This window comes from Colletotrichum gloeosporioides (genome assembly GCF_011800055.1).
Source record: "Colletotrichum gloeosporioides strain Lc1 chromosome Unknown consensus_36, whole genome shotgun sequence".
Classification (NCBI taxonomy): domain Eukaryota; kingdom Fungi; phylum Ascomycota; class Sordariomycetes; order Glomerellales; family Glomerellaceae; genus Colletotrichum; species Colletotrichum gloeosporioides.
In genome coordinates this window covers 1-22,573 of record NW_025544681.1, presented here as the reverse complement: position 1 = coordinate 22,573, position 22,573 = coordinate 1, and the positions used below count along the sequence as shown (strand labels likewise).

Genomic DNA, 22,573 nt, shown 5'->3' with positions numbered 1-22,573 from the left:
CCCCCAAACGCCTCCGAAAACCCAGCAAAACGTTCACACAAGCTCCCCTTCTCCTTCAGTGGCAAGTATCAAAACCTCAACTTGGGCATGACAAAGACCAACAGCACCAGGGCGACCATGAGGCCGTACACCCACGCGTACAGCATCATCCTCCCCCACCAGCCCTTCCCCTCCGTCATCCGGCGCAGCGTGCCCATGCGCCGGCTCGCCGCGTCCATCCCGCGCTCTGTCTTGTCCATGCCCTCGCCCGCGCGCGAGAGCACGTTCTTGTCCTGCTCCAGCGTGCTCGAGAAGCGCTGCGACGACGCCTTGAGCGCGCCGGCCATCTTGAGGATCGACTCGGACAGGGCGTCCTGCTCCTGGCGCTGCCGGTCCAGCAGCGCCTCCGCGGTCGCTGTTGACGCTGCGCCGGTCGAGGCGGTGGATTTCAGGGTGTTGCTGCGCCGCTGGGCGAAGAGGGCTGCGCGCGCTGTGGATGTTGCTGTTGCCGTGCCTGTGGATGTTGCTGTTTCCGATTCTGCGGCGGCGGTGGTGTTGGCGGCGCCCCGGGGGCGTAGGATCTGTGAGGTTGTCGTTGGTGTTGATGTTGAATCCGGCGCCGGTGCGTGTGCTGGTGCCGCCGCCGCTGCTCCCAACGGCGGCGCGAGGTCCGGGATATCCTCCGCGTCGTCGGCCTCGTCGTCGTCGCCCGTGTCTTCGGTGGGTATGTCCGTGGACCGCGAGTTCGTGCTCTCGCTCGGCGTGGGGATGATCTCGCCGAGGATGTCCTCGCCGTCGGAGCTGTACTCATCGTCGTCCTCGTGCAGCTGTTCCAGGTCGTGCATGCGGTCAACCAGCCTCTCGAGCAGCTCGCGCTTGCGGTTAAGGTCGGCCTGCATGTCCTGCCTGCGCGCGAGGAGCTTGACGTGGAGGGCCTCCTGCTCGACGCGGGTCAAGAGGCTGCGTGCGTATTCCAGATTCTGTACGGGTTTCCACAGGTCAGTCGCTTGTGTGCGAGGATCACCTCTCGAGTAGAGAAGTGGGCCAAACGAGAGACACTCACCGAGTTCAGCCTCGCCCTCTCGAATTCGCTCGCGCGCAACCTCCTTTCGCGATCGTGGTCCGCGTGCAGGATCGTCTGGTCGAGGCGGCGGAGCAGCTGGCTCAGTTCCGCGACGCCGCGCTCCTGGGGCGCGGGCGCCGACGTCGACGATGACAGCCGCGCCATGGTTCACTTTCGGATGTTGCACTTCCTGTTTCTCGTCACTCGTACTCGTATCTTTCTTTTAATCGTATCCTGCGGGAATGGCGGCTGTAAGGGCGGACGAAGATGTGTTTGACAGGGTGTCTGAAGCTGATGATGTCGTTGGAGGGGGGGTCCAGCCACGGTGGCTGAAGCTCTATCGCATTGCGATTGCGCACGGGCCAGGCTTAAAGTAAAGTGTAGCAAGAATCCCATTTCTGAGGATTCATATGCATGGGTCTTCAGCCCACGCAACTCAGCGACGAACCTACTCGTCCGTTCCAGCCATACGCTCCCTCGGGACCGGGCAATCTAACCTAACAATTTGGATTCCTCGTCGGCGGGCATTAGGTCTCATGAAATCGACTACGCCTCAAGCAACGCGTCGTCGACTCGTAAGAACAGACACGTAAAACGCTGTCAGCTGATCACCTTTTCTCGTGTAAGCTCTGTCCCCATCCCCGTCCCCGTCTTACACGAGTTCAGCCGATGTGAATGATACTCCTGCTGCTGCCTCCTTCGTGTATCATACTCCAGAGCACCATACGCAATGTCATTTGTCTAAGACGATGTGCGTGAGATCATCCGAAGCTTTAGTTTTGTTTTGTGATGCCCTGCATGCCGCATCATTATAGGACGTCAGTGCCGCTGGAGGAGACCTGTTCGTCCAAGAAATGGGCAAGTTCGAGCTTAGCCACTATATTCGCCTGATGCGAATACAGTAGCAGATGGCGGCGTATGGATAGGCAGAAAGGAGCATGAGTGATCACCCTCGTCTGGACTATCTGTTGCTGGAAGAGGCGCTTCACTTCTTCTGCGCCTGCGGAAGGTTTATGAGACTCAGATGGCTGCAACACCAAAACAGATCAAGGTGGCCACTAGTCAAGGAGACTATGGTGTGCAGCAGGTCATGTGAATTGCAGGCGTTTCAACATCAACAGCTCATATTTTCTACTAATGTTGCTGTGCCACTCCCACGAAGGCGAACACCACAATGTTGCCGTCGGGGCCAATACTTCACCCATATCTCATCAGCCGTCAATTTCAAGGCGCAGTCAGTGTCTTCTACATCCTCAATGCTAAGGAAAGAGAAGATCTTGCAGGGATGGTGTTTCCATTTCACCTTCAGCTGGCATAGCCTTCAGGTACCATTGCCACTCACCACAGGTTTGACAACCAAACCCACGGAGCCAGGTCCGAAGGAGCTCAAGATGCCTGAACTTTAGTTAAGTTACGGTGGCCTTTGAGAAAGAATTCCACCACGCAAGTAATTTCAGCCGCAGCTTCATGAGTTGCGGTAATTCCAGATCCGCTTAGTCAAGACCTCTCATGTAGATGATTTGCTGAGTCAACTCGCGCAATGGACGTTCCGAAGAAGTGCAGAGGACTACCTTTGGGCCCTGACTTACAGCCAAGGTAGCCAAGGCAGCTGGGGTGCCTTGGGTCTACAATCCTCCTGGGCATGTCTTGCAAGATTTCAACTTCCCTTTGCCAACGCTGGCGTTTTGTCTAGAAAGACCATACTGTCAAGCCGCCCACTGTCACATGAGAGACCGTTGACAAGTCGTCTTGAGAAACAGGCTTCAACCTTTCTTGAAAGCGCCGATCCTTCGTACAGGCCCACGTCAAGCCGCCATCGCCCCAACAGTGGTTCAAAAAATCATGGCAACAAGAACACAATCGTTTGCAGTGTCGGCGATGCTGGGGTACATTGTCACCGCCTTGCGCATGGCATGTGGCCAAGTCACAGAGTCCCGACTACTCCGAACCTCCACACCTGCGCAAGTCGCGCATCGCAAGATGTCAGCATCGTGGCAGGTCGTGCACGCATGATGTGAACGGTGGTGGCTATGCCCTCCTTCTTCTTCCTTCTACCCCGCGTTTGTTTTGAGGTATAACCGGTTCCTGGGTGGGTTTGCAGTTGCCTATCATGGAGGGGAAGTTGTCATTGTGCGTTGGCGTTCGTGTGAGTGCATGGCTGCCATTCCATTCAGCCCTGCAGACACGGGAGAAATCCTCCGTTTCAGCAGTTAGCCTGTTTCATTTCCTGCAGCTGTATTGCAGATTCGTGTAGATCGATTGCTCTCTCAACCGTGGTCTTGCTGGCAGCGTCCCGGAATTGTGACGACAAGAAAGAGTGCTTGCTATTGGGTGCGATGGGGCGAATTGGCGACCAGATGACGAGGCTCTACCGCTCTGCGCCACATCTTGTTCGGCTGACCGGCCGAACTGTGCGCCCCGGGAGAACGTCATGGCGAAGTGATGCTGGAGGCAACTTTTCCCTCCGCAAATCCAAGTTGGAGGGACTTACACGAGACTCGCATGCCTAGGTACGTGGTGAACAACAGACAACCCAACGAGGAAAAGTTGCTGTGCGTCCCTGCATGATGAAAAAAGTTGGTGCTAATTATGGAAACGGGATGAACCCGGTATTGGCTGGAGCAGCTCGTTGACGGCATGAGGAAGGGTCTTCGCAATGGTACGTATCTTGTGGCGTGGTATCAACTAATAAAGTGGTGGCCGTGGGCGGCAGACGCCGATATTGGACGGGAGGGCGGGAGGTGACAGCAGCCAGGAAGAGCATCGGGGCAAAGCTCAAAAGAGCCCTTGAGGCCGTTGACATAAACTTGGCGGGGACGGTGGCATCGTCGTCGAAGCCGGAGGTGCACGACGTCATTGGGTAGCTGTGGGGGGGAGCCTTCAAGTGAGTGGAACATCTGGCAAGGAAGATACCCGTGGGATACCGCGCGGGTGGCTGGGAGATTCTTCTAGCGGTAAGTAGCAGCAGGGTATCGGGAGCCACCATGACACTGGACCCGCCAGTCCCTGAAGACGGAGCTGTAGGCTAGCTGACTGGTTGGACCGATGGATGTTCGGCAAGATCCAGCATCTAGGCTCTGTGGAGGTTGGAAAGGTTGGACTGGGATGATTTTGGGTTGCGGTACCTCACTGCGTCCTCGAGGTCAATTAGCGAGCGGTGACTCACACCTGTTCGAGTTGTCCGAGGGTTCAATATTCGTTCCTTCTCTACCTTCGATGGTTTCCGGACGTAGGAGCAAATCCCCAAACACTGCCAAAGCTGTCAGATCGGCCTTTAGTTGAAAAGTGCCTTGGCCGATTGGTCAAACTGCTCGATACTGCAGGCTAGGAGAGGCGCGTCCAGGGCCGAAAGGCTAGACTCTTCCCGCCGCAGGTGAGCGCTACAGGCGAATGCTTGGAAGTGGCATGGTATCTGGCCACGGCAAACCTGCGTAGAGCGATCGGCCGAGGTACGAATACTGCCTGGCTTTCAGAACCGAATTCCCGTGCTCCAAAAACTCGATGGAAATCTCTGAACGAGACAATACCACGTCGGGCAGGGCCGAAGGGAAGGGCGTCGGAAGTAAAGAGTTTGGTCCCTGAGGTTGCATTGCACCGTACAGATGTAGACGCGGGCGTCAGGTAGAGCACAGAAAACCTGAAGAACCTGCGATTGCGACTTCAGGTCGGTACCTCTGCCCTACGGAGGGCGCCATGCTGCACTAGACGGCTTGTATTGGGTTGCCGGCGGGCCTGACGGTGTCGACTTTGTGCGAGGCCCTGGTGGTCCAGCAAGACCAACGACGTCGGTCGAGGTGATGGCTGCAAGGTGTGGCGGCGGAATCGATACAGCTCCATCCGGCAGGAGGCTTAGCTCGGCGCTGGAGGAAAGATCGACGGCGGCTTTTGCCAATTCAGAAGTCGGGGCTCGGGCTAGGCCAGGGAACAGACTACAACCTGAGGTCAAATCAGGACTTGACGCTTCTGATCAGGAGTAGGAGGAGGCCGAAGACAGAAATAAATGATGTAGTGATGTGATGATTGTAGCACCGGACGAGCAGAGCTGGGCAAAGCAAAGCAAGTCTGAGCCTGGATGTTGTTGGAGGCAGACGGGCGTCGCGAGGTCCACCGGCCGAAAGCGGGCAGTCTCCAGGCTGTGGAATGGGATGCCGGGCTCCAGTCCGAGATATGGGAGGTCAAACAAAGAAATCTGATCACATCAGGCCGTCGGTGGGAGCCCGGTGGGTGAGACGGCTGTGTGAGACAACTGAGGGCTGCCGGTTGGTGGTGAATCAAGGCAATGGCGTGGGAGGAGGAATTCGATGTCGTTGGATGGGGAATGAGAATGCCCCGCGGAGTCAACATTCGACGCTGCTGCTGTGCCGTCGGGGCAAGGTTTTTTTTTTTTTTTTTTTTTTTTTTAAGATTGGAANTTTTTTTTTTTTTTTTTTTTTTTTTAACGTTGGAGAGTTTAATATCACGGTTGTCGGCTGACGTGATAGTGCGGACGTCGCGTGCCACGGTTCATCAGCGGGCTTCCTTTTTTCTGTTCAATTGGCAATGTGAATAGCACGCATTATTGATTACAGGAAATGGTCGAGAAGGAATGAGAGCCCGGGGTGCGTCTGTCAGTTGCCGTTGGATTGGACGAGACGGGCCGGAGGAGCAGGTGCCAATGCAGGTACCTCGGCGGCGCACTTACATTTCGAGGTAAGTAAGGTAGGTACCTACTTCTTACCTTCCTTCCATTCCGTAGGTATGTAGGTACCTAACCTTACAGAGGCAGACACAGTGCCTGCCTGGCGCATGCTGCCGGGTGGTAGGTACCTTAGGTAAGGTAGTCTTCACCTCAGGTTTCCCGCCTGATGAAGGCTCGCCAGCCAGCACTTTTCGTTTCGCGGGATGTGGATGTCGGGTGGTTGTAGCCTCCCGGGCGGGAAATTGGGGGAGGAAATGAGCGAGCATGGCGATGTCGAGTGCGTGTTTGTTTTGCTTTTTGCAAAATTGTTTATTGTTATTATTGACCACTGACCACCAGTGTTTTGATCCTTCGGGTTTGTTGCTGCAGACGGCAGTGTCTCTTTTGAGCGCCCAAGCTCCATTTCGAGGTCTAACCTGTTCACCCGCGAACCACTGGGACCAACGAGCAATAACCATGGATGAACCATCGCCAGCCACTGCATGGAGGCTGCGGCTAGGAGGGGCAGTCCAGGCTTGACTCGCGAGACTTTCAACGACAGCGGGAGACCTGTCGGAGAAGGCTGAAGAGGGGAAGAGGGGCCTTGCCAGCGTCTGCTTCTGCTGCTCCAAGGCGTCGATATAATTAGGATTGCAGGAAGCATTGCACTCGCTCAACGAGTGCTCAGTGTCGTTGGCATCTGCAGTGTATCCGTACCTTACCTTCCATGGATACCTTGAGGTACCTAGATAAGTAGCTGTCAGCAGGCCACCCACCACCACCACAGCCGCAGTACCCGTGGGAGCCCCCGGGTGCCGTGTGTTTGGCCACACCTTATTCTGCTTCCTTGCCGTGCCGCGTGTGAAATCTCTGCCCCTTCATGAGGTCTGCCAGGAGGTATCCGTAATGCTGCAGTGTTAGGAGGATCAATGGTTTCGATTCAAGTGAAAACCCTCAGCGGGGAGGGAAGAGACAGGCTCCACTGCTCTTGTGGTCACCCAGTGAAGAGGCCAAGGTACCTACACTAGGTAGGCAGTCTCATTTTGCCGCAAAGTACCGTACCTTCCCTCTTCTTCCCAAGTTCCCTCGCTCCCCCAGCATTCACTTGATCCTTCCTGGCGGCGCCCCACTGAGCCAAAATAACCCAAGCACACTCCACCAGTGACACTGGACCGACCTGGGACCATACTCATCAGGCCCGGCAGCGGTGCAGCAGCATTTCAACGTCCCACGTCCCACGTAACTGCGCATCAGTAGCGGACAGTAGCACCTTCTGTCCGCTGCACGCCTCGGGTCTCGACTCGTCGCTCTCTCCACCCGCCAGAGGGCCTGGGCTCTTGGAGACGACGATTCCTGCGGTAAAAGGGAAGGGCAAGACGGAAACCTGCCCTGCCCTCTCTCTCTCTCTCTCTCTCTCTCTCCCCTCCAGGAGTCCAGGGCTCTCTCTGCCCGCCAGTCCCGTTTCCACTCCCGCTCCCACTCTCCGTCTGTTTGTTGCTGTTTGCTCCCATTGGGAATCTGGGATTGAAAAGCTCCACGACGAACGCTGTTTTTCCAGAGCCAAGAATTGGGATTGGCTCGGTACTGCGCCCACCCCTCGTGCTCATCCTCATCCTCGTCTTCGGCCCTCGTCGGGGTGGACGCTGGGACTGCCCTACCAGACCACCTGACTGACGATAACCCTGTCGACGGGCGGCAACCCTGTATCTTCAAGGGCCTTGGGGTCATTCATCCCGTATTATCGCCTGCGTCTGTTTCTCGCTTCTGTGGCTGCTCCGTACTGCTGCTGCTGCTGATGACTTGCTGTCCAGACATGGGTCCGTGTTTCTGCTGTGCTCTGGATATCTATCGTTTTGTGGCTGTGGTTATTGGTGGTGCTTGGGGTCTCGAGCAGCTCATCCCGCATCATGGACAACACGACGACGTACATGTTGCCTCGCATGGCATAGCATCATGGAGCGAACAACAGACGAGGACTGGCAATCCAGAGTATTCATTCGTAGGTACGTAGGTATGTAATCAGGTACCTATGGTATGGAGAACTGGATCCGGCATTGCACAACTCTCCCGCCTTACTCACCTGCTGCTCTCCATCCCACCTTGCCGACTTGGGCCGTCTGCCTTGGAGTGCCTGTAACCTTGCGCAGTAGTAGACGTGCTAGTAGGCAAAAAGCTACCTGACCGGCGGGCTTTAATCAAAATAAAAAATAAAGAAAGAGTCTGGATTCATCACCACTGACGACAGCCGTCAATGGCATGGCACACTCATACATCGATGGATAAGGTACTTCGTACGGACCACCCACCCTCAGTGACTGAGACTGACTGACGGACTGCACACCACCACCACCCCATTGACATTCATTTCCATTTGCCTTGCCGTGCATTGCCTCAACGCGTCTTTCCCAGAACCCCATGGAAGTCAGCATCCAGCAGCACAAGAGCATATTATCCTCCGACCTCAAGGCACCTTACGCACACACGCACCTGCGCCCGGGCTGCCTGAACCTGGGACCTTGACTTGAACTTGGCGGGGACCTGGACCTGGACCTGGACTTGGACCTGGACCATCTGCCCTGCACTTGCACCTGCGCCTGCACCTGTTCCTCACTGGCTGGCTTGGGCACTCACTCACTTGTACCAGCAACCTACCACCACCACTGTTCCCACCAGCGGCAACAGGCACCTACCTGCATACCCCCCTCCGTCTCCCACTCCCCATACCTTACCACCTGGACCTCTCGTCTGCTTCGACCTCCTCTTACCTTTTACCTCACCTTACTCACCTTCCCACTCGCTTACCTTACCGTACCGGACCTGTACCTGAACTCCTGCCTTTTACCCCTTCTTCTCGACCTCGTCCCAAACTCTCTCCCAAAACCCACAGCGTCTTTCTTGTTTTGCCATTCTTGCCGACGATTCTATTCCACAGGGATACCAACCTGTGCTTCGCGCGCGTTGATCGGAAACGTCACTCGCTTTCATCATTGTCTGTCGTTGAAATCCCACTAACGTACAGCTCTTGTCTTACCGACACCCGCCGATACAACACCTTACCCCCCCAAGAACAGCTCCGCATCATCGTCGCCTACCACTTACTGTCTTTGGCCAGCCCTGCCCAAAAACACCTGGGACTGTTACCTACTTTACCTCTTCGCGGACGCTCCTTCGTCATTCGCTCCTACCTCACCCTCTGCCCCAGTTCATGGCCAGCATTTCCTCCATGACACCGACAACACAGTAGACCAGGAAAATAGAAAACCACGCCGAAATACATACATTCGCTGGAGCGCTTCATTCGACAAAGGAAACCACTCGCGCGCCAAAAGAACAACCCCACGCCCAATTACCGCCTGCGCGTCGCATCCAATCCTAGCGCATGCTCACACCCAATACCTTCCCAGCAACCTAACCCAGTGCAAAACACCACCAAGCGACCAGGCGAGCCGACCGACCGACCATATCCCCAGACGACACTGGCTGCATCGACTTTGCCCCCGATCGCTCTCGCTCAATTTCCCCTTCGTTTTCCGTCGCCAGACGCCCCGCCCATCTCTATTTCCCGCGAACTGCAATCCCGACGCTGGCTACTACACGATAATCGAGCTCCCACCATCTGCGTCCCGTCATTGCGATGACGTCCGCCGCTCCCCCCCCAAACCAGGCCTTCCAGCCCTCGACCGGCACCTCGACCGCGACCGTCGGACCTGCGACCCCAAACAAGAGAGACTTGAAGTCGTGGTGGAAGGGCTTCAAGCTGCCTTCAAAACACCAGGAACATCATGGTAGACACCCTTCTACTTTCGCATCGAAACACTCGCCCCCAGCACACACCCTCTTCAGTGAAGATGTCGACGACCAAATGGATACGTCGCCTGTCCCGCTCGATTTTGTCCTGCTGTTACAAGACAGACACGTTATTGAGCCGGTCGACCCTCTTCCGCCTAGAATCGTCGCTTCAAGTGATGCGACAGCTCCCACTACCACCACCACCACCACTAGCCGGGCGGATGTGCTGAACAGGATGTCCCTGTCCGTCACTCAGCCTGTGCGCCAGTGTGCCAAGCGGATCCGCGCAGTTATGACTACCTCCTTTACTTCAAGAGCTAAACGAAATATAGCAGAAACTCGACCTCACGGCATCTTTGGTGTCCCTCTCCGCCAGAGCATCACATATGCCAACGTCGCAATCTCACTCGTCGATGAGAACGGAAAGAGCTACATTTATGGCTACGTACCGATTGTCGTCGCCAAGTGTGGCGTATTCTTGAAGGAAAAGGGTGAGTTCGCGCAACTCGAGTCGGGCCAGTCTCCATACTCACCTTCATTGCAGCTACGACTGTGGAGGGCATTTTCCGTCTCAGTGGCTCTGAGAAGCGCATCAAGGAGCTGAAACAAATCTTTGATTCACCCGATCGTTACGGCAAGGGCTTGGTTTGGGATAACTACACCGTCCATGATGCTGCCAACGTTCTTCGACGATACCTCAACGACCTCCCAGAGCCAGTCGTGCCGCTGGATTTGTACGAGAAGTTCAGAGAGCCTTTGCGAGGTTCTACCAGGCAAGCGGCCGGCGATGCTGACGGCCCGCAATTCGTGGAGAACTTTGACGAGCAAGCCGCGATTGCCAAGTACCAGAAACTCATCACGGAACTGCCACCACTGAACCGCCAGCTATTGCTTTACATTTTGGATCTGTTGGCTGTGTTTGCCGCTAAGTCGGAGGAGAACAGGATGAACTCTCAGAACCTCGCCGCCATCTTCCAGCCCGGCATGTTGTCGCATCCGCAGCACGCAATGGCACCCGAGGAATATCGTTTGAACCAGCATGTCCTCATCTTCTTGATTGAGAACCAGGATCACTTCTTGATCGGCATGCAGGGCACGGCCACCGACGAGAAGACAAAGCAGTTGATTGAAAAGGGTACACCCCCACCTGCGGCTGGACCAGTCACCCCCAACCCGAACAGAAAGGCCTCGGGCTTGGGAAGGTCTGCTTCTAACGCGAGCGCAGGTGCTGAGAGCGTGAGGAGAGATGGGATGCTTCGTAGGAACCGATCGACGTCCTCGCGACACTCGCACCACGACGGCTCGACGACGCCGAACAGCCCTGCGCTCGCGCCGACTCCGAACAGCGGTCTCGGTAGAAGCAACACCGTCCCGTCCAAGAAGTCTCCCGCTCTTCAGGGAGGAAGGTTCAGGCGCGATGCATCGCCGATCCCTGGATCATCCCCTAGGATTCCGTCAACGACCGAGGAGCTTGCTGAGGTACCCGACCAGTCCCCTTCGGCCTCCACTATTTCGCCTGCGCCCGCCGCAATCGGAACTTCCACATTGGCTCCCAACGCTGCCGGGAATGCAGGAAGGAGCCAGGAAAGGCTGCTTGACCCACACGAGGCTACGACTCCCGTCAAGGAGAGAACGCTGCCCAGCATTTTCCAAAGATCCCCCACCGGGGAGGGCGAGAAACGGCAACCGAACAAGCTAAAGAAGAAGCGGATACCCGGAAGTTTGAACCCTAGCGCGCAAAGTTCCGCCGCGTCTTTAGGTACGCATTCTGCTGCTGTTTCGCCAAGCGTTGAGGCCCCGAACCCCTTGGAGCAGGTGGGAGGACCGATCCCTGAGCATGATGCCCTTCCCATCAGACAGCAACCCAGTGCAGGTGACACACCCTCGGAACCTACTCCGCGCGCCTCCCAAGTCCCCTCAACAAACACACTGCATGTTGAGCAAACCCTGAAGGCCAAGAAGTCGCCACCAACCTCGCTTCATTCATCTTTTAACGAAGGTTCTGACATTGATCAGACTGAGGAGTCCATCATGACGACGTCGGCAGAGGCGATAGAGCAGGAAAAGGAGAAGAAGAGAAGATGGAGGCTTTCTCGCCAAAGAAAGGACGACGGTCACCCCGGCATCACGTCGCCCCGTCTGGCATTTGGTTCTAACGATAACGCCGATGTCAGTGTTACTTCCATCGGTAGTGGAGGCTACAAGCCCCGCAAGAGTTTTACTGGTGAGAGCTCTGAGCAAGGCATGCACAACTCTGAGAGCAACGAATCTGGCAGGGATAGGGATGGCAAGGACGAATCTAAGGGCCCGATCGGTTGGATTAGGAACAAATACCGTGAGGCCAAGGAGAGCGCCGCTGAGAAGCGAAACAAGTCACCCCCAGCAGATCGGCAGTCGTCTTTAGGCGGCTCTAGCATCATGTCTGGTCGAGGCAAGAGCTTGGATATCCGAAGAGAGCCGGAGGAGAAGGTTCAGCATCCTGCTCTGCCTTCTTCGCCGCCTCAAGGGCCCACAGCTCACCCGCAGGCAGCACCGGCCCAGGCCCCTCAGCCTCAGTCAGCCCAGTCTCCCGTCCAGCAAGCAGCACAACCAGCGGCTGCCCCAACCCAGGCCGAGGCCCCGGCCCCTCCCTCTCAGCCCGCTCCGGCACAGGCCACACAAGCAACAGAACCGCCGGCCAAGGCCGAATAACCGCGGTAGTTATGACGACATTCGAATATCAAACATGATGCGCATGGGGGTGTTTTGGCAAAGTCTGGGGATTACTTGGTATCTTTGGACATGATGAGGCACGTTCAGGGTTTGAAAGAGCAAACAAACAGCGGTGTAGACGGAAAACTCTCTCTTCCAGAGGCTCACCTTGATATCATATGGTGGCACGTTTGTGAATCATAGTGTATGGAGTTGTATTCTGTGGCTTGGTGTCAGCGAAGCATTGCCCACGGGCTCGCTCGCCTCATGAAGGGATCATTGTCAAGTAGGCGTTGTCGAGTGAAGGCGGGTCCCCTAACGTTCATGGGATTACGTACGTATTCATGGTCTAGGAAAAGAAAAGACTTTTGCATTTCAAATATGTTCTGACGATGTGGCGTGTGATGAGTTGGACTCTTGACTTCGGCAGGGGCGTATTGATCTTGTGGGCGCGTTTGCACGACTGAAGAGACAGACACCACAGCCGGCATTTCTTTGGACGAGAAGGTTCATAAGCTGACCTGTGCGTAGTAATATCCACATACAGTTCGTGAGGCTGAGAAGCTATGTAATTACAGATAAATTTACAGGCTCCGATCTAGCGATCTAGGAAGCTTCTTTGCGTCCCAAGCAGGGAACACGAAGTCTACATGTTTGTATCCATGCCGTGCGTTGTGTTGGTACAAGAGTTTTTGGGAAATCAACGCTTTTCTTCTTCTCTTGTTGCTGTTGTTCTCATGACTTGCTGGTGTACAGCCCCGTGTCCCAGACGACGAGCTTCCCGCGCCTCCGGGAATCCTCGTTGAAGAAGCCGTTCCAGCCCTGCCAGACGCGCTTCGGGGCGACGCCGAGGTGCTTGCCGGCGCCGCGGAGGAAGAAGTCGGCGAGCCAGGGCTCGATGCCCTCGAAGCCGACGATGTAGCGGGGGATCTGCTCCGCCGCCGAGGGGAAGGAGGAGGAGGATGATGATGTTGATGTTGGCCAGAGCTCGGTGGACATGAAGAGCTGGGGGTCGTCGTAGAAGCGATCTGCCTCGTCGCGGTAGTTGAGGCGTTCCGGGGTGTTGGGTGCGGTGTGGAGGGGCGGTTCGCAGGTGAGGGCGCGGGCGTGGAGGGAGGGGTGGTGGAGGTGGGAGCGCCAGGGGGTGGTGTGGCAGGGGGTTAGGAAGAAGGCGAAGAGGTCGTCCGGGGTCGTGGTGTTGTGGACGAGGGATGTGGCTGCAGTGGGTGAGGATGCCGGGTTTTGACGGGCGTAGGTCTTGCGGAGGTAGGCGAGGACGGTCAGGGGCGCGGGCTGGTGGAGGAGGGTCAGGAAGAAGGCGAGGAGGGCGTGGAGGGCGAGGGCGAGGGCGAGGAGCCTCTTGCGGCGGAGACGCGGTTTGGGGAGGGGCGTTTTTGCGGTTGGTGGTGGTGGCGGGATGGTGAAGAAGGAGGCCAGGGGCGCGGCGGCGAGGACGTGGAGGATGGGGAGGAGGGGGTAGATGAAGCGGACCTCCTTGTGGGAGATGAGGGAGAGGGCGGCTAACATGACGTAGACGGTCCAGGAGAGGGTTTTGAGGGTCTGGTTGCGGAGCTTGGAGGGCGTGGAGGGGGGTTTGTAGAGGGAGAGGATGACGAAGGGGAGGTAGGCGATGGAAAGGAGGGGGAGGCCCTGGGAGAGGTAGTAGTGCCAGTCGTTGCGGCCGTAGAAGACGGCGAGGGACTGGGAGATGTTGAAGTAGAGGAATTTGTACGGCGGGAAGGTCCACTCGCCAAAGTAGAGACGGTCGGAGGCAAGGGACAGGGTGAGGGTGAGGGCGCCGCAGAGGAGGGCCTCGCGGAGGAGGATGAGGACAGTCGAGGGGGTGAGGACGGAGCGGGCGAAGAGTGGCCGGGTGAGTGTCGCGAGGACGACGGTGGCCCAGATGAGGACGTTGGTGGGGCGGAGCAAGACGGCGACGGCGGCGAGCAGGATCGAGAGTCGGAGGTTCGTGAGCGTCCCTGGGGTGTTGAGGATAGAGGAGCCGGACGGCTTTGGGTTCTCCTTTGTGAGTTTGGGCTCGCCGAGGAGTTCCCAGGGGAAGTAGTTCAGGGCGGCGATGGTCAGAGTGGTCTCGAGGGAGTTTGAGAACGTCCTGGTAGAGCAGTACCACTGGAACGGGCTGAACATGCTCATGAAGAGCTGCGAGATGTGTGAGCATGAGGTCTCTCGGGTGTTGTGGTGTGAGGCAGTGTTAGTGAGAGTGGGACTTACAGCGAACCATGAGATGGAACTGTCTGCGCCGTAGATCTTGACGGCGAGTTGCCAGGTGTACCAGTCACCGGCGGCAGCGAAGACAGCCTGGGTCGCCTTTGGGGCGGCGAGGAGCAGCCATGATCGTGCGGCGACTGGGAGAGGTCTACCTACGAGGTCTGCGATGGTGTAGACTCCGGCGAAGAGGGCGGGATGGAGGGAGGAGCGGAGCTGGTACTTCCATTCCTGAGTGCAGTGTCAGTACCCGCTCGTCGGCAAAGAAAGATACAAGCAAAGATGGGGGTTGCTTTCAATGATGATAGTTGAATATGACGATTACAAATTGTAATTGCAACTCAACAACCCACGCTTCTTGAGAGAAACAGAGAGACGAGGGGAAAAAATGAAAAACTCACCCATGTAATCCATGCACCGCTCCCCTCACCAAAGGCCATGCGCCATGCGGGCTCGAGGGCCTGGAAGTACTCGTCGGGCTGGAAGAAGGTGAGGACCCACCAGGCGTTGAGCAGACGGATGATGAGGAGGTGCCGGAACACGGAGGGCTTGTTGTGCTCGTTACGAACTGCCATTAGGAGTTCGGGGCGGGGCGAGGAGCCGACGGAAGCCATTGTGGATACGCGCTTGGCACGGTGCTGGAGCGGTGTTTGCTGAGCGGTGGCCGGCGGCGGCAGCGGCGGACGGGGGTGTTTGGAGGTCGGAAGGCCGCTATTGCGTAATCATCGGTCGGACGGCAAAAATGGGAATAGGGGGGACGGGGCGCTGTGTGCTGTGTGCTGTGTGCTGTGTGCTGTGTGCTGTGTGCTGTGTGCTGTGTGCTGTGTGCTGTGTGCTGTGTGCTGTGTGCTGTGTGCTGCGTGGGACGGGAATCGAGTCAGGAGGCACACACACAAACAGATGCACACACGCACACACGTCTGAGGATGTGAAGAGGCGTGTATGCGTAGAAGGACGAGGCAAACGGTGTGCGGTACGTGCGTTGCCGACGGTTAGGGTCGTGATGAATCCTGACTTGCAGGTTTGATCACTTTGCCCCCTTTTCTGCCCTTCTCGTCTCGGTCTCGGGAGAGGAAGGACTTGCTGCTGGGCTTGATGCCGACCTAGAGGAGTAGGAGGAGGAGCGGCGGGCTGCTTGATCGCTAATGGAATGTCGAGACGAGGTTGGGAAAGACGGATTACTGGCGCAAAAACAGCGAATGGGACGATGGTCAGGCCCCCCAAGTTTCACTGACAGGGCGCCGTTCACGTTCTCAGGTCGCCAGGCATTCTTGTTGGCCGCTAAAACCGAGTCGTCGAGGCCTGGAGGAGGGAACGGGGAAGGGAACCAGGTGCCACCACCTAACCCAAAACCTCGATTATCAGGCACGAGGTCCGATGGGTACCCACCTTTCTTTGGCCACCGCAGGCTCTCCTATTGGCTCCCCAAAGGGCACCCGTCGTGGAGACGCCTCCCATTGGCTCCGAACGGCGGGAGTTGAAATGGGTGCGCCATCATTGGGCGAGACCGCTCTCTTTCCGTGGAGCGTCACCACTGTCTTCGGACTCGGCAGCTAAGGTACGGTCACAGCATTCAATCAATCCCCACGGGCACTACGGCGTGTCACTTACCGTCTGCCTCTTATCTGGCCGTCGACCCAATGGCGCAGCTCTGAATTACATCAGTCGAACGAACCCTGACAGTACACAGCAGCAAAGCAACGTCAAAGATTACAGATGATACGATAGCGTAGATAGGGACTCCTCGTTGGTCCAAAAGCACCGGCGCAGCTTCACGGACTGGGTCCCGTTATCGGCGCCGCCTTCTTTCCTCTGCTTTCCCCTCTTTCCTTCCTTCATTCCCGGCCCCGCCAATCAACCACACTCAGCCAGCAGCCCGTCCGTCGGCAGTAAGGCAGAGAAGGAGCAGCGGCTCGAAGGAAGGGGGGTTCGGTTCTTGTTGGTTGTCTCCCACGTTTTTGATTCATCTGTTCCGTCACTCCAACATTCCAACACCACCGAGCTACCCCAGTACATACATACCTTCGCGGCGACACCGAGCAACGAAAGCCATTACAAACAGAAACACTGGCGCCGCTTTCCCTCGGCCGCTTTCGAACTTGGATTTTATTTTCGTTGGCACCACACGCGCACACGCACACCCCATACGGCCCATGTGACCGCAATTGGGAACATGGGATACACCGGGATGCTTTCCCTTAACCTGGCCCCCTTCGGGCGTCATCCTGCCCACTCACCCACTTGAGCCGCTTATACCTGCGCTTAGGGGAACATACCTGCACTTAGAGGCATAGCGGCACGCCTCTGACTCCGACACCAAGAGTTTGGTTCCAGGTCATGGCCCGCGTCTTACGCTTCAGCTTTTGACATGCCATGTCATGTTTTTCCATCTTGGTGGCCCATTTGCTCATTTTTTCACGACCTGATACCCGCCTCCGGCCGCTTTGTTGAGCCTGCTGGCCGTTGCCGCCGCCGCCGCCGCCCGCTTGCCCGCTCGCCTCCCTCTTCCTGGCCTGCTTGCTTGTCACGGTCCATGGTCGCTTTCTGCTTGACCCTATCCCATGTCATGTTCCTTCTGTCTGCCTGGCCTTGTTCTTTTAGTCAAGGACGCCCCCAAAGTCTGGGACCCATGTGCCGTCAGGGTATATTAAGCAAAGACCCCGCGATTTGCCCCTCGTCCCGGTCTTCCCTTCTCTTTGACTGTTTTCCTCTACCGAAAACCTTACTCCAACAGCCACCTGTCCCAAAGACACACTCTCTTTCTGACAACACGAATTGATGACCCCCAAACCCAATTGATACTCTCAACTTGTCTTTCCCCTGCCACTTCGTACTCTACGATACCCAAACAAACCACCCAACTCTGAACCACCCAACCAACCAACTTACACCATGGCTCCCCACGCAAACGGCGGCGCCCCTCAGTCCAACGGCACCGCCTCCAGGTACCATGCCTCCTCCACCGACGGCGCGATCAAGACCGAGAACGAGTATGCCGCCCACAACTACCACCCTCTGCCCGTCGTCTTCTCCCGCGCGAGCGGCGTCCACGTCTGGGACCCCGAGGGCCGCCAGTACCTCGACTTCCTCTCCGCCTACAGCGCCGTCAACCAGGGCCACTGCCACCCGGAGCTCGTCAAGGCCCTTACCGAGCAGGCGGGCCGTCTGACCCTGAGCTCGCGCGCCTTCTACAACGATGTCTTCCCCAAGTGGGCCGAGAAGATCCGCGACGTGTTCGGCTACGACATGGTCCTGCCCATGAACACGGGCGCCGAGGCCGTAGAGACCGCCATCAAGATTGCGCGCAAGTGGGCATACAAGGTGAAGGGCGTCGAGCAGGGCAAGGCGCTGGTATTTTCTGTCAACGACAACTTCCACGGCCGCACGGTTAGTATACTATTGCAGTACGATGTGTGCGTGTTGCGCGGGACCTCGAAGCTAACCATTGGAAAACCAGATGACCGCCATCTCGCTGTCAGTCGACCCCGAGTCGAGAGACAACTACGGCCCCTATGTTCCTGGCATTGGCGCCGTGAACCCCTCCACCGGCAAGCCGATCCGCTACAACAACGTCGCCGACATTGAGGAGGTCTTTGAGGCGCACGGCAAGGACACCGCCGCCATCATCATCGAGCCAATTCAGGGCGAGGCCGGCGTCGTCGTGCCGGACGATGACTACCTCGTCAAGGTCTCGGAGCTGTGCAAGAAGCACAACGTGCTCTTCATCTGCGACGAGATCCAGACGGGCATTGGCCGCACGGGTCGCATGCTATGCTCGCAGTGGGCGAACATCAAGCCGGACATGGTGACGCTCGGCAAGGCCATCTCGGGCGGTCTCTACCCCGTCAGTTGCGTGCTGTCCAGCAAGGAGGTCATGCTCGTCGTGGAGCCCGGCACGCACGGCTCGACCTACGGCGGCAACCCGCTCGGCTGCGCTGTGTCGATACGCGCTCTCGAGATCATGGAAGAGGAGGACCTCACCGCCAAGGCCGAGAAGCTCGGTAACATCTTCAGAGACAGCATCAGGGCCTTCAACTCGCCCATCATCCAGACTGTACGTGGCAAGGGCTTGCTCAACGCCGTCGTGATTGACGAGTCTGCTGCGAACGGAAGGACGGCGTGGGATCTGTGCTTGCTGCTGAAGGCGAAGGGTGTTTTGGTATGTCACTTTCCCCCCTCCCCCTCCCCCACTTTCCGGTCATGAGTGCTGATACTTGAATGAATAGGCCAAGCCCACACACGGAAACATCATTCGCTTTGCGCCGCCTCTCGTCATCTCCGAGACGGACCTTCGCAAGGCGCTTAACGTCATCGGCGAAGCGCTCAAGGAGCTTCCCACCGTCGAGAAGGCCGCCCACCACTGAGTTGACCAGGGAAAGGCCCTCCTGTGCGAGGGGTGTCGATGAGGCGAGGTGAGACTTCTCACATCATAAGCGACCGAGTGAGTCGTCGCCCCCCGATCGCAAACGCGGGGAAGATGGTGTCTTGTCACACGACCAGAGCGCTGTGTGTGTGTGTGTGTGTGTGACCCGTCAGATCTGAGGGGACTGCGGGGGAGTGGTTGTTTCGTTTGATATGTCCTGATTTAGGCATCCAACCCTGTCACGGGAAGGGAAAAAAGGCGTTGGGAGCTATCTCTTCTCTTTCTTTGCATTCCGACGCCTGCCCCGGAGCGGGGAGCACGCGTGAAGGGATTGCAGATTTCACGGTGCGCGCGCGTTCGCGCCAGGCAGCATTTCTTGGGCAATCATGGTCATTGGAAGCGGTTGCATATGATACGGTCCGGAGCATTGAGGCCCCCTTTTTGAAGGCTGCCAAGGTTGAGAGAATATGCATGTGCCGCTCGACCAAAGCGAAAGGTGGAATAAATTTGAGTAGTAGATACAGAGCGAGAATCTCAGAGTGAGAGTATACACACACATAAAAAGACATGATTACACCAAGGCCCTTGGGTAGCTACGATGGAGTTGCACCTGTGAACTATCTCGAAAGATGCGGACGGATTCGGGAGGCTGCATGTGCATGTGTCGGTAGGTGGGAACACGTCGATGTGCATGTCATCCTTGCCCATTCCTACCCTCCCGACCGACCACCACCACCACCGCCGTACGTTTGTCCTAATATGTTTTCCTGGTCTTTTCCGTGCTAATTCCCATGATCGTGTAGCCTGTTTATCGCGAGCTTCTCAAAGCACGCACACACACTTGCTCTCCCCGAGCTATCCAGTTCAGGCCTACGCGGCCGTAGAGGTTGCGGTGTGGGGTCGGGGGTGGGATGATTGTCACCCTCCCGCTCTTCGAGGCCGTTGAGTGAGGCCAAATACGTGTGTGTACTTTCATGGCATGTATCTTACCGGAATGCTGGCCGGGGTCTTCGTTGGTTGTGGGAGTCAGTCGGCGAAGGGAAGGGGATTGGTTTGCTTGGCGTGAGCTGGTCTAGGCAAGTGGATTGAGCTTGGGGTTGCGATGGTCTAGATGCTACCATGATTGAGGTGCATTGTTGGTCTAGAGTCGGTCCCCGTCAGCGAGCGGCCGATGGATGAGAGGTCTGGGTCGTCGTGTCGTGGAACCTCAGGGTCTGGGTTTCTGGTGCGACCTTCAGACGGCGATGCTGCGGAGCTGGAGTTGTGGTGTTGGACGATCTGGTGTGTTGGGCGCTCTGGGGTCTTCAAGATTGTGTGCTCTGTGCTAGCGGTGGTCTAGACGTGACGGCTATGGCACGTATTCTGATGATATCGTCGGTCACGTCAAGTTTATGTATCCCTCGTGTAACTCGTCTTGGATAAGGCATAGTAACCAAAGCGATGATCACCTTCAAGCGGCGAAGTCTATGAGGCTTCTCGAGTCTTACGAACTCGACCGGCTCAATGCTTTGTTGATCGTAACGTCATGTCCACTGGAGATCGCACGTTCACGAGTAGGACCGGCGGAGGTGTATCGGCGGGAAGTTGCGGCTCTTGGGGACACCTTGACGGGCCAGCCCGTCTCTTGTGGCCAGGTGTGCGGAGAGAGTCGGTGTAGGGGTTGAGATCTCCCACCTAGTCGACCGGCGCCCTTGGGCTAGGGTCTTCCCTTGCTCGATGTCGCGAGGTAAGTGCCTGGACTGGGACTGTCGATGCCTAGGCGATTATCTAGTCGAGTCGAGTTCGGTCGACTTACCAAGGTACACCCGTTTGTCTACCTACTGCCGGGGGAAAAGTGCAAGTTGTGATGCACAGAACTTCCATCAGCCAAAAGTACAAACGGCCTCTTCACTCGTCGCACAGCATCTTGATGGCCTCTTCAAGACGTGAGCGTAGGCAGAAGCAACGAGATGACGTAGATCGCGGGAGGCTGATCAGACGGGCGCTTGCAGTCTCGACCACCGAGACGCCGTCTAAGCCAGCAGATGCCCGGAACCCCAGACGATGCTATCGCGTAAGTGGAGCTGATGACTCTACGAACCCCTGGCGAAAGGGGGAAAAAGGAAGCATGCTCGATAGAGCACTGTCGTGTGCTCGTGGCCAGCTGTGCCCGCATCGACGCCAGGTTTCCCCTTTAATCGCAGCCAACCTCGGACTGCAGACGGACGGGACGAAAGTGGCGATTCAAGGCAGCTGACCGTTCCCCAGGCTTCATCGTGGAGCCGCATCTCATCCTTGGTTCCGTGAATGCTTGGTTGCCCCGTCATCTCACCTCCGGGTTTGAAGCTGCTCCGAACAGGCAGGTGTCCCACAGTCATTGGGGTGGGTGATTGGCTGTGACGATAAGCTGGGGGATTCGTCGATCGCTGCCGGCGAGGCTGTCATTTTGGCGCTAGGACCTCGGGTGATGCGGGCATCCACCTCTCTATCTTTCCAAGGGGGTGGGCAGCTCTTGGAGCACGCGGGGATGGGTCCCCGTCTTGCGTGTTTAGGGAGGATTAGAGAGGGAAGATCGCCACGGGGGCGCAGGAAAACAGTCCTAGTTCTATCGAGTGACCAGTCGGAACGTTTGCTCCTGGCCTTCGCAGGAGGTCCTATTCTCACTTGAGAGTTGAGCTTGGACTGGTGAGTGATAGATTGCAACTAAAGACTGTGTGGACAATGGAATTGTAAGGGCTGCAGTCCAGGACGGAGGCGAGCTGGCGATGGAACGGAGAATGGATGACGGCTCCGAGGACGCGGCACCCTGTTCGGATTGCCGTTTTGGGGCAGCGAATGGCACTTGCATGGGGGGCTGGACGCTGGAGCGGGCGAGACATAAGTGTCTTGGAAGTGGGTTGCGCCATCGATGTCAGTTCGCCAGGCACAGCAGACGCGAGTTCGGCAAGACTCTCTCTCTCTCTCTCTCTCTCTCTACCCGGGGGCGTTAGTCAGCCACGTTAAGCGCAAAACTCCCCCTACTTACGTAGGGGGTGAAAAAACGGGGTTTCTACGCAAAAAAGGGGGTTTCTAGCTAGTCGTATAAAAGTTATATTTTTCTTATTTTACTACTAAAAAACATCTTTTTTAAGACTATACTATAACCTAAAACTATACTTTTTTTAATTACTTCTTTTAATCTTAGTTACTAAGATACCTTATTAGAGTAATACTAACTTAATACCTATTAAATAGACTATATAAGTATTATATACTATATAATATTAGGTTTTTTACTTTAGCTACTCTAGTAAATTTCTATCTATAGTATTATTAATCTAAGTTATTACTAAAGGTTATAGAGTATCCTATATAGTAGTGAGGAAATATCTAAAAGTTCTCTAGGTTAGTTATAATATCTTTATACTATTTAAAGAGGGTAGCTAGTTAAAGTTATTAATAGAAGCTAAAGATTTAGCTTTAATAGTATTTATTATATAACTTAATATTATTAGTTTTTTAGTTACTTTATTTATTATTAAAGAGATAGCTAATACTTTCTAAATTAATTAAGGTTTAAGCTTTATTTTAGAGTACTTTATAAGGTTCTAAAAAACTAATTACTTAGAGTTCTAGAAGGGATTAAGGATTAAACTTATTAAGGTTTATTAGAAGGATATTAAGTTTAACTTAGTATTAATATAGGATTTCTTTAATTAGTATAAAGTTATAATTTAAAATTATAAATTTAAGTTTTCTAAGATCTAGAATATTAATAAATTTAGTTATTATATTAGTTACTTTAGTAGCTATATATATATTATTTTACTCTAAGGATAGTAAAAGT

The 22,573-nt window shown here is 55.8% G+C and overlaps 4 protein-coding genes across 4 annotated transcripts; 2 read left to right on the top strand and 2 right to left on the bottom strand.

Moving 5' to 3' along the window:
* Positions 1–68: 68 nt before the first annotated feature.
* On the bottom strand, positions 69–1,207 carry GCG54_00005929 (uncharacterized protein; the record flags this gene model as incomplete). The annotated part of the gene is made up of 2 exons (XM_045405944.1): positions 69–959; positions 1,043–1,207. 2 exons carry the CDS (start codon positions 1,205–1,207, stop codon positions 69–71), a joined length of 1,056 nt encoding a protein of 351 aa, XP_045265327.1.
* An 8,126-nt stretch (positions 1,208–9,333) lies between these two features.
* On the top strand, positions 9,334–12,179 carry GCG54_00005928 (Rho-GTPase-activating protein 5; the record flags this gene model as incomplete). Its single annotated transcript, XM_045405943.1, has 2 exons — positions 9,334–9,979; positions 10,033–12,179. 2 exons carry the CDS (start codon positions 9,334–9,336, stop codon positions 12,177–12,179), a joined length of 2,793 nt encoding a protein of 930 aa, XP_045265326.1.
* A 735-nt stretch (positions 12,180–12,914) lies between these two features.
* GCG54_00005927 (GPI mannosyltransferase 3) lies at positions 12,915–15,019 on the bottom strand (the record flags this gene model as incomplete). The annotated part of the gene is made up of 3 exons (XM_045405942.1): positions 12,915–14,339; positions 14,412–14,636; positions 14,807–15,019. The coding sequence occupies 3 exons, from the start codon at positions 15,017–15,019 to the stop codon at positions 12,915–12,917; spliced, it is 1,863 nt and encodes a 620-aa protein (XP_045265325.1).
* A 2,278-nt stretch (positions 15,020–17,297) lies between these two features.
* GCG54_00005926 (Ornithine aminotransferase) lies at positions 17,298–18,769 on the top strand (the record flags this gene model as incomplete). The annotated part of the gene is made up of 3 exons (XM_045405941.1): positions 17,298–17,792; positions 17,863–18,564; positions 18,632–18,769. 3 exons carry the CDS (start codon positions 17,298–17,300, stop codon positions 18,767–18,769), a joined length of 1,335 nt encoding a protein of 444 aa, XP_045265324.1.
* Positions 18,770–22,573: the final 3,804 nt, after the last annotated feature.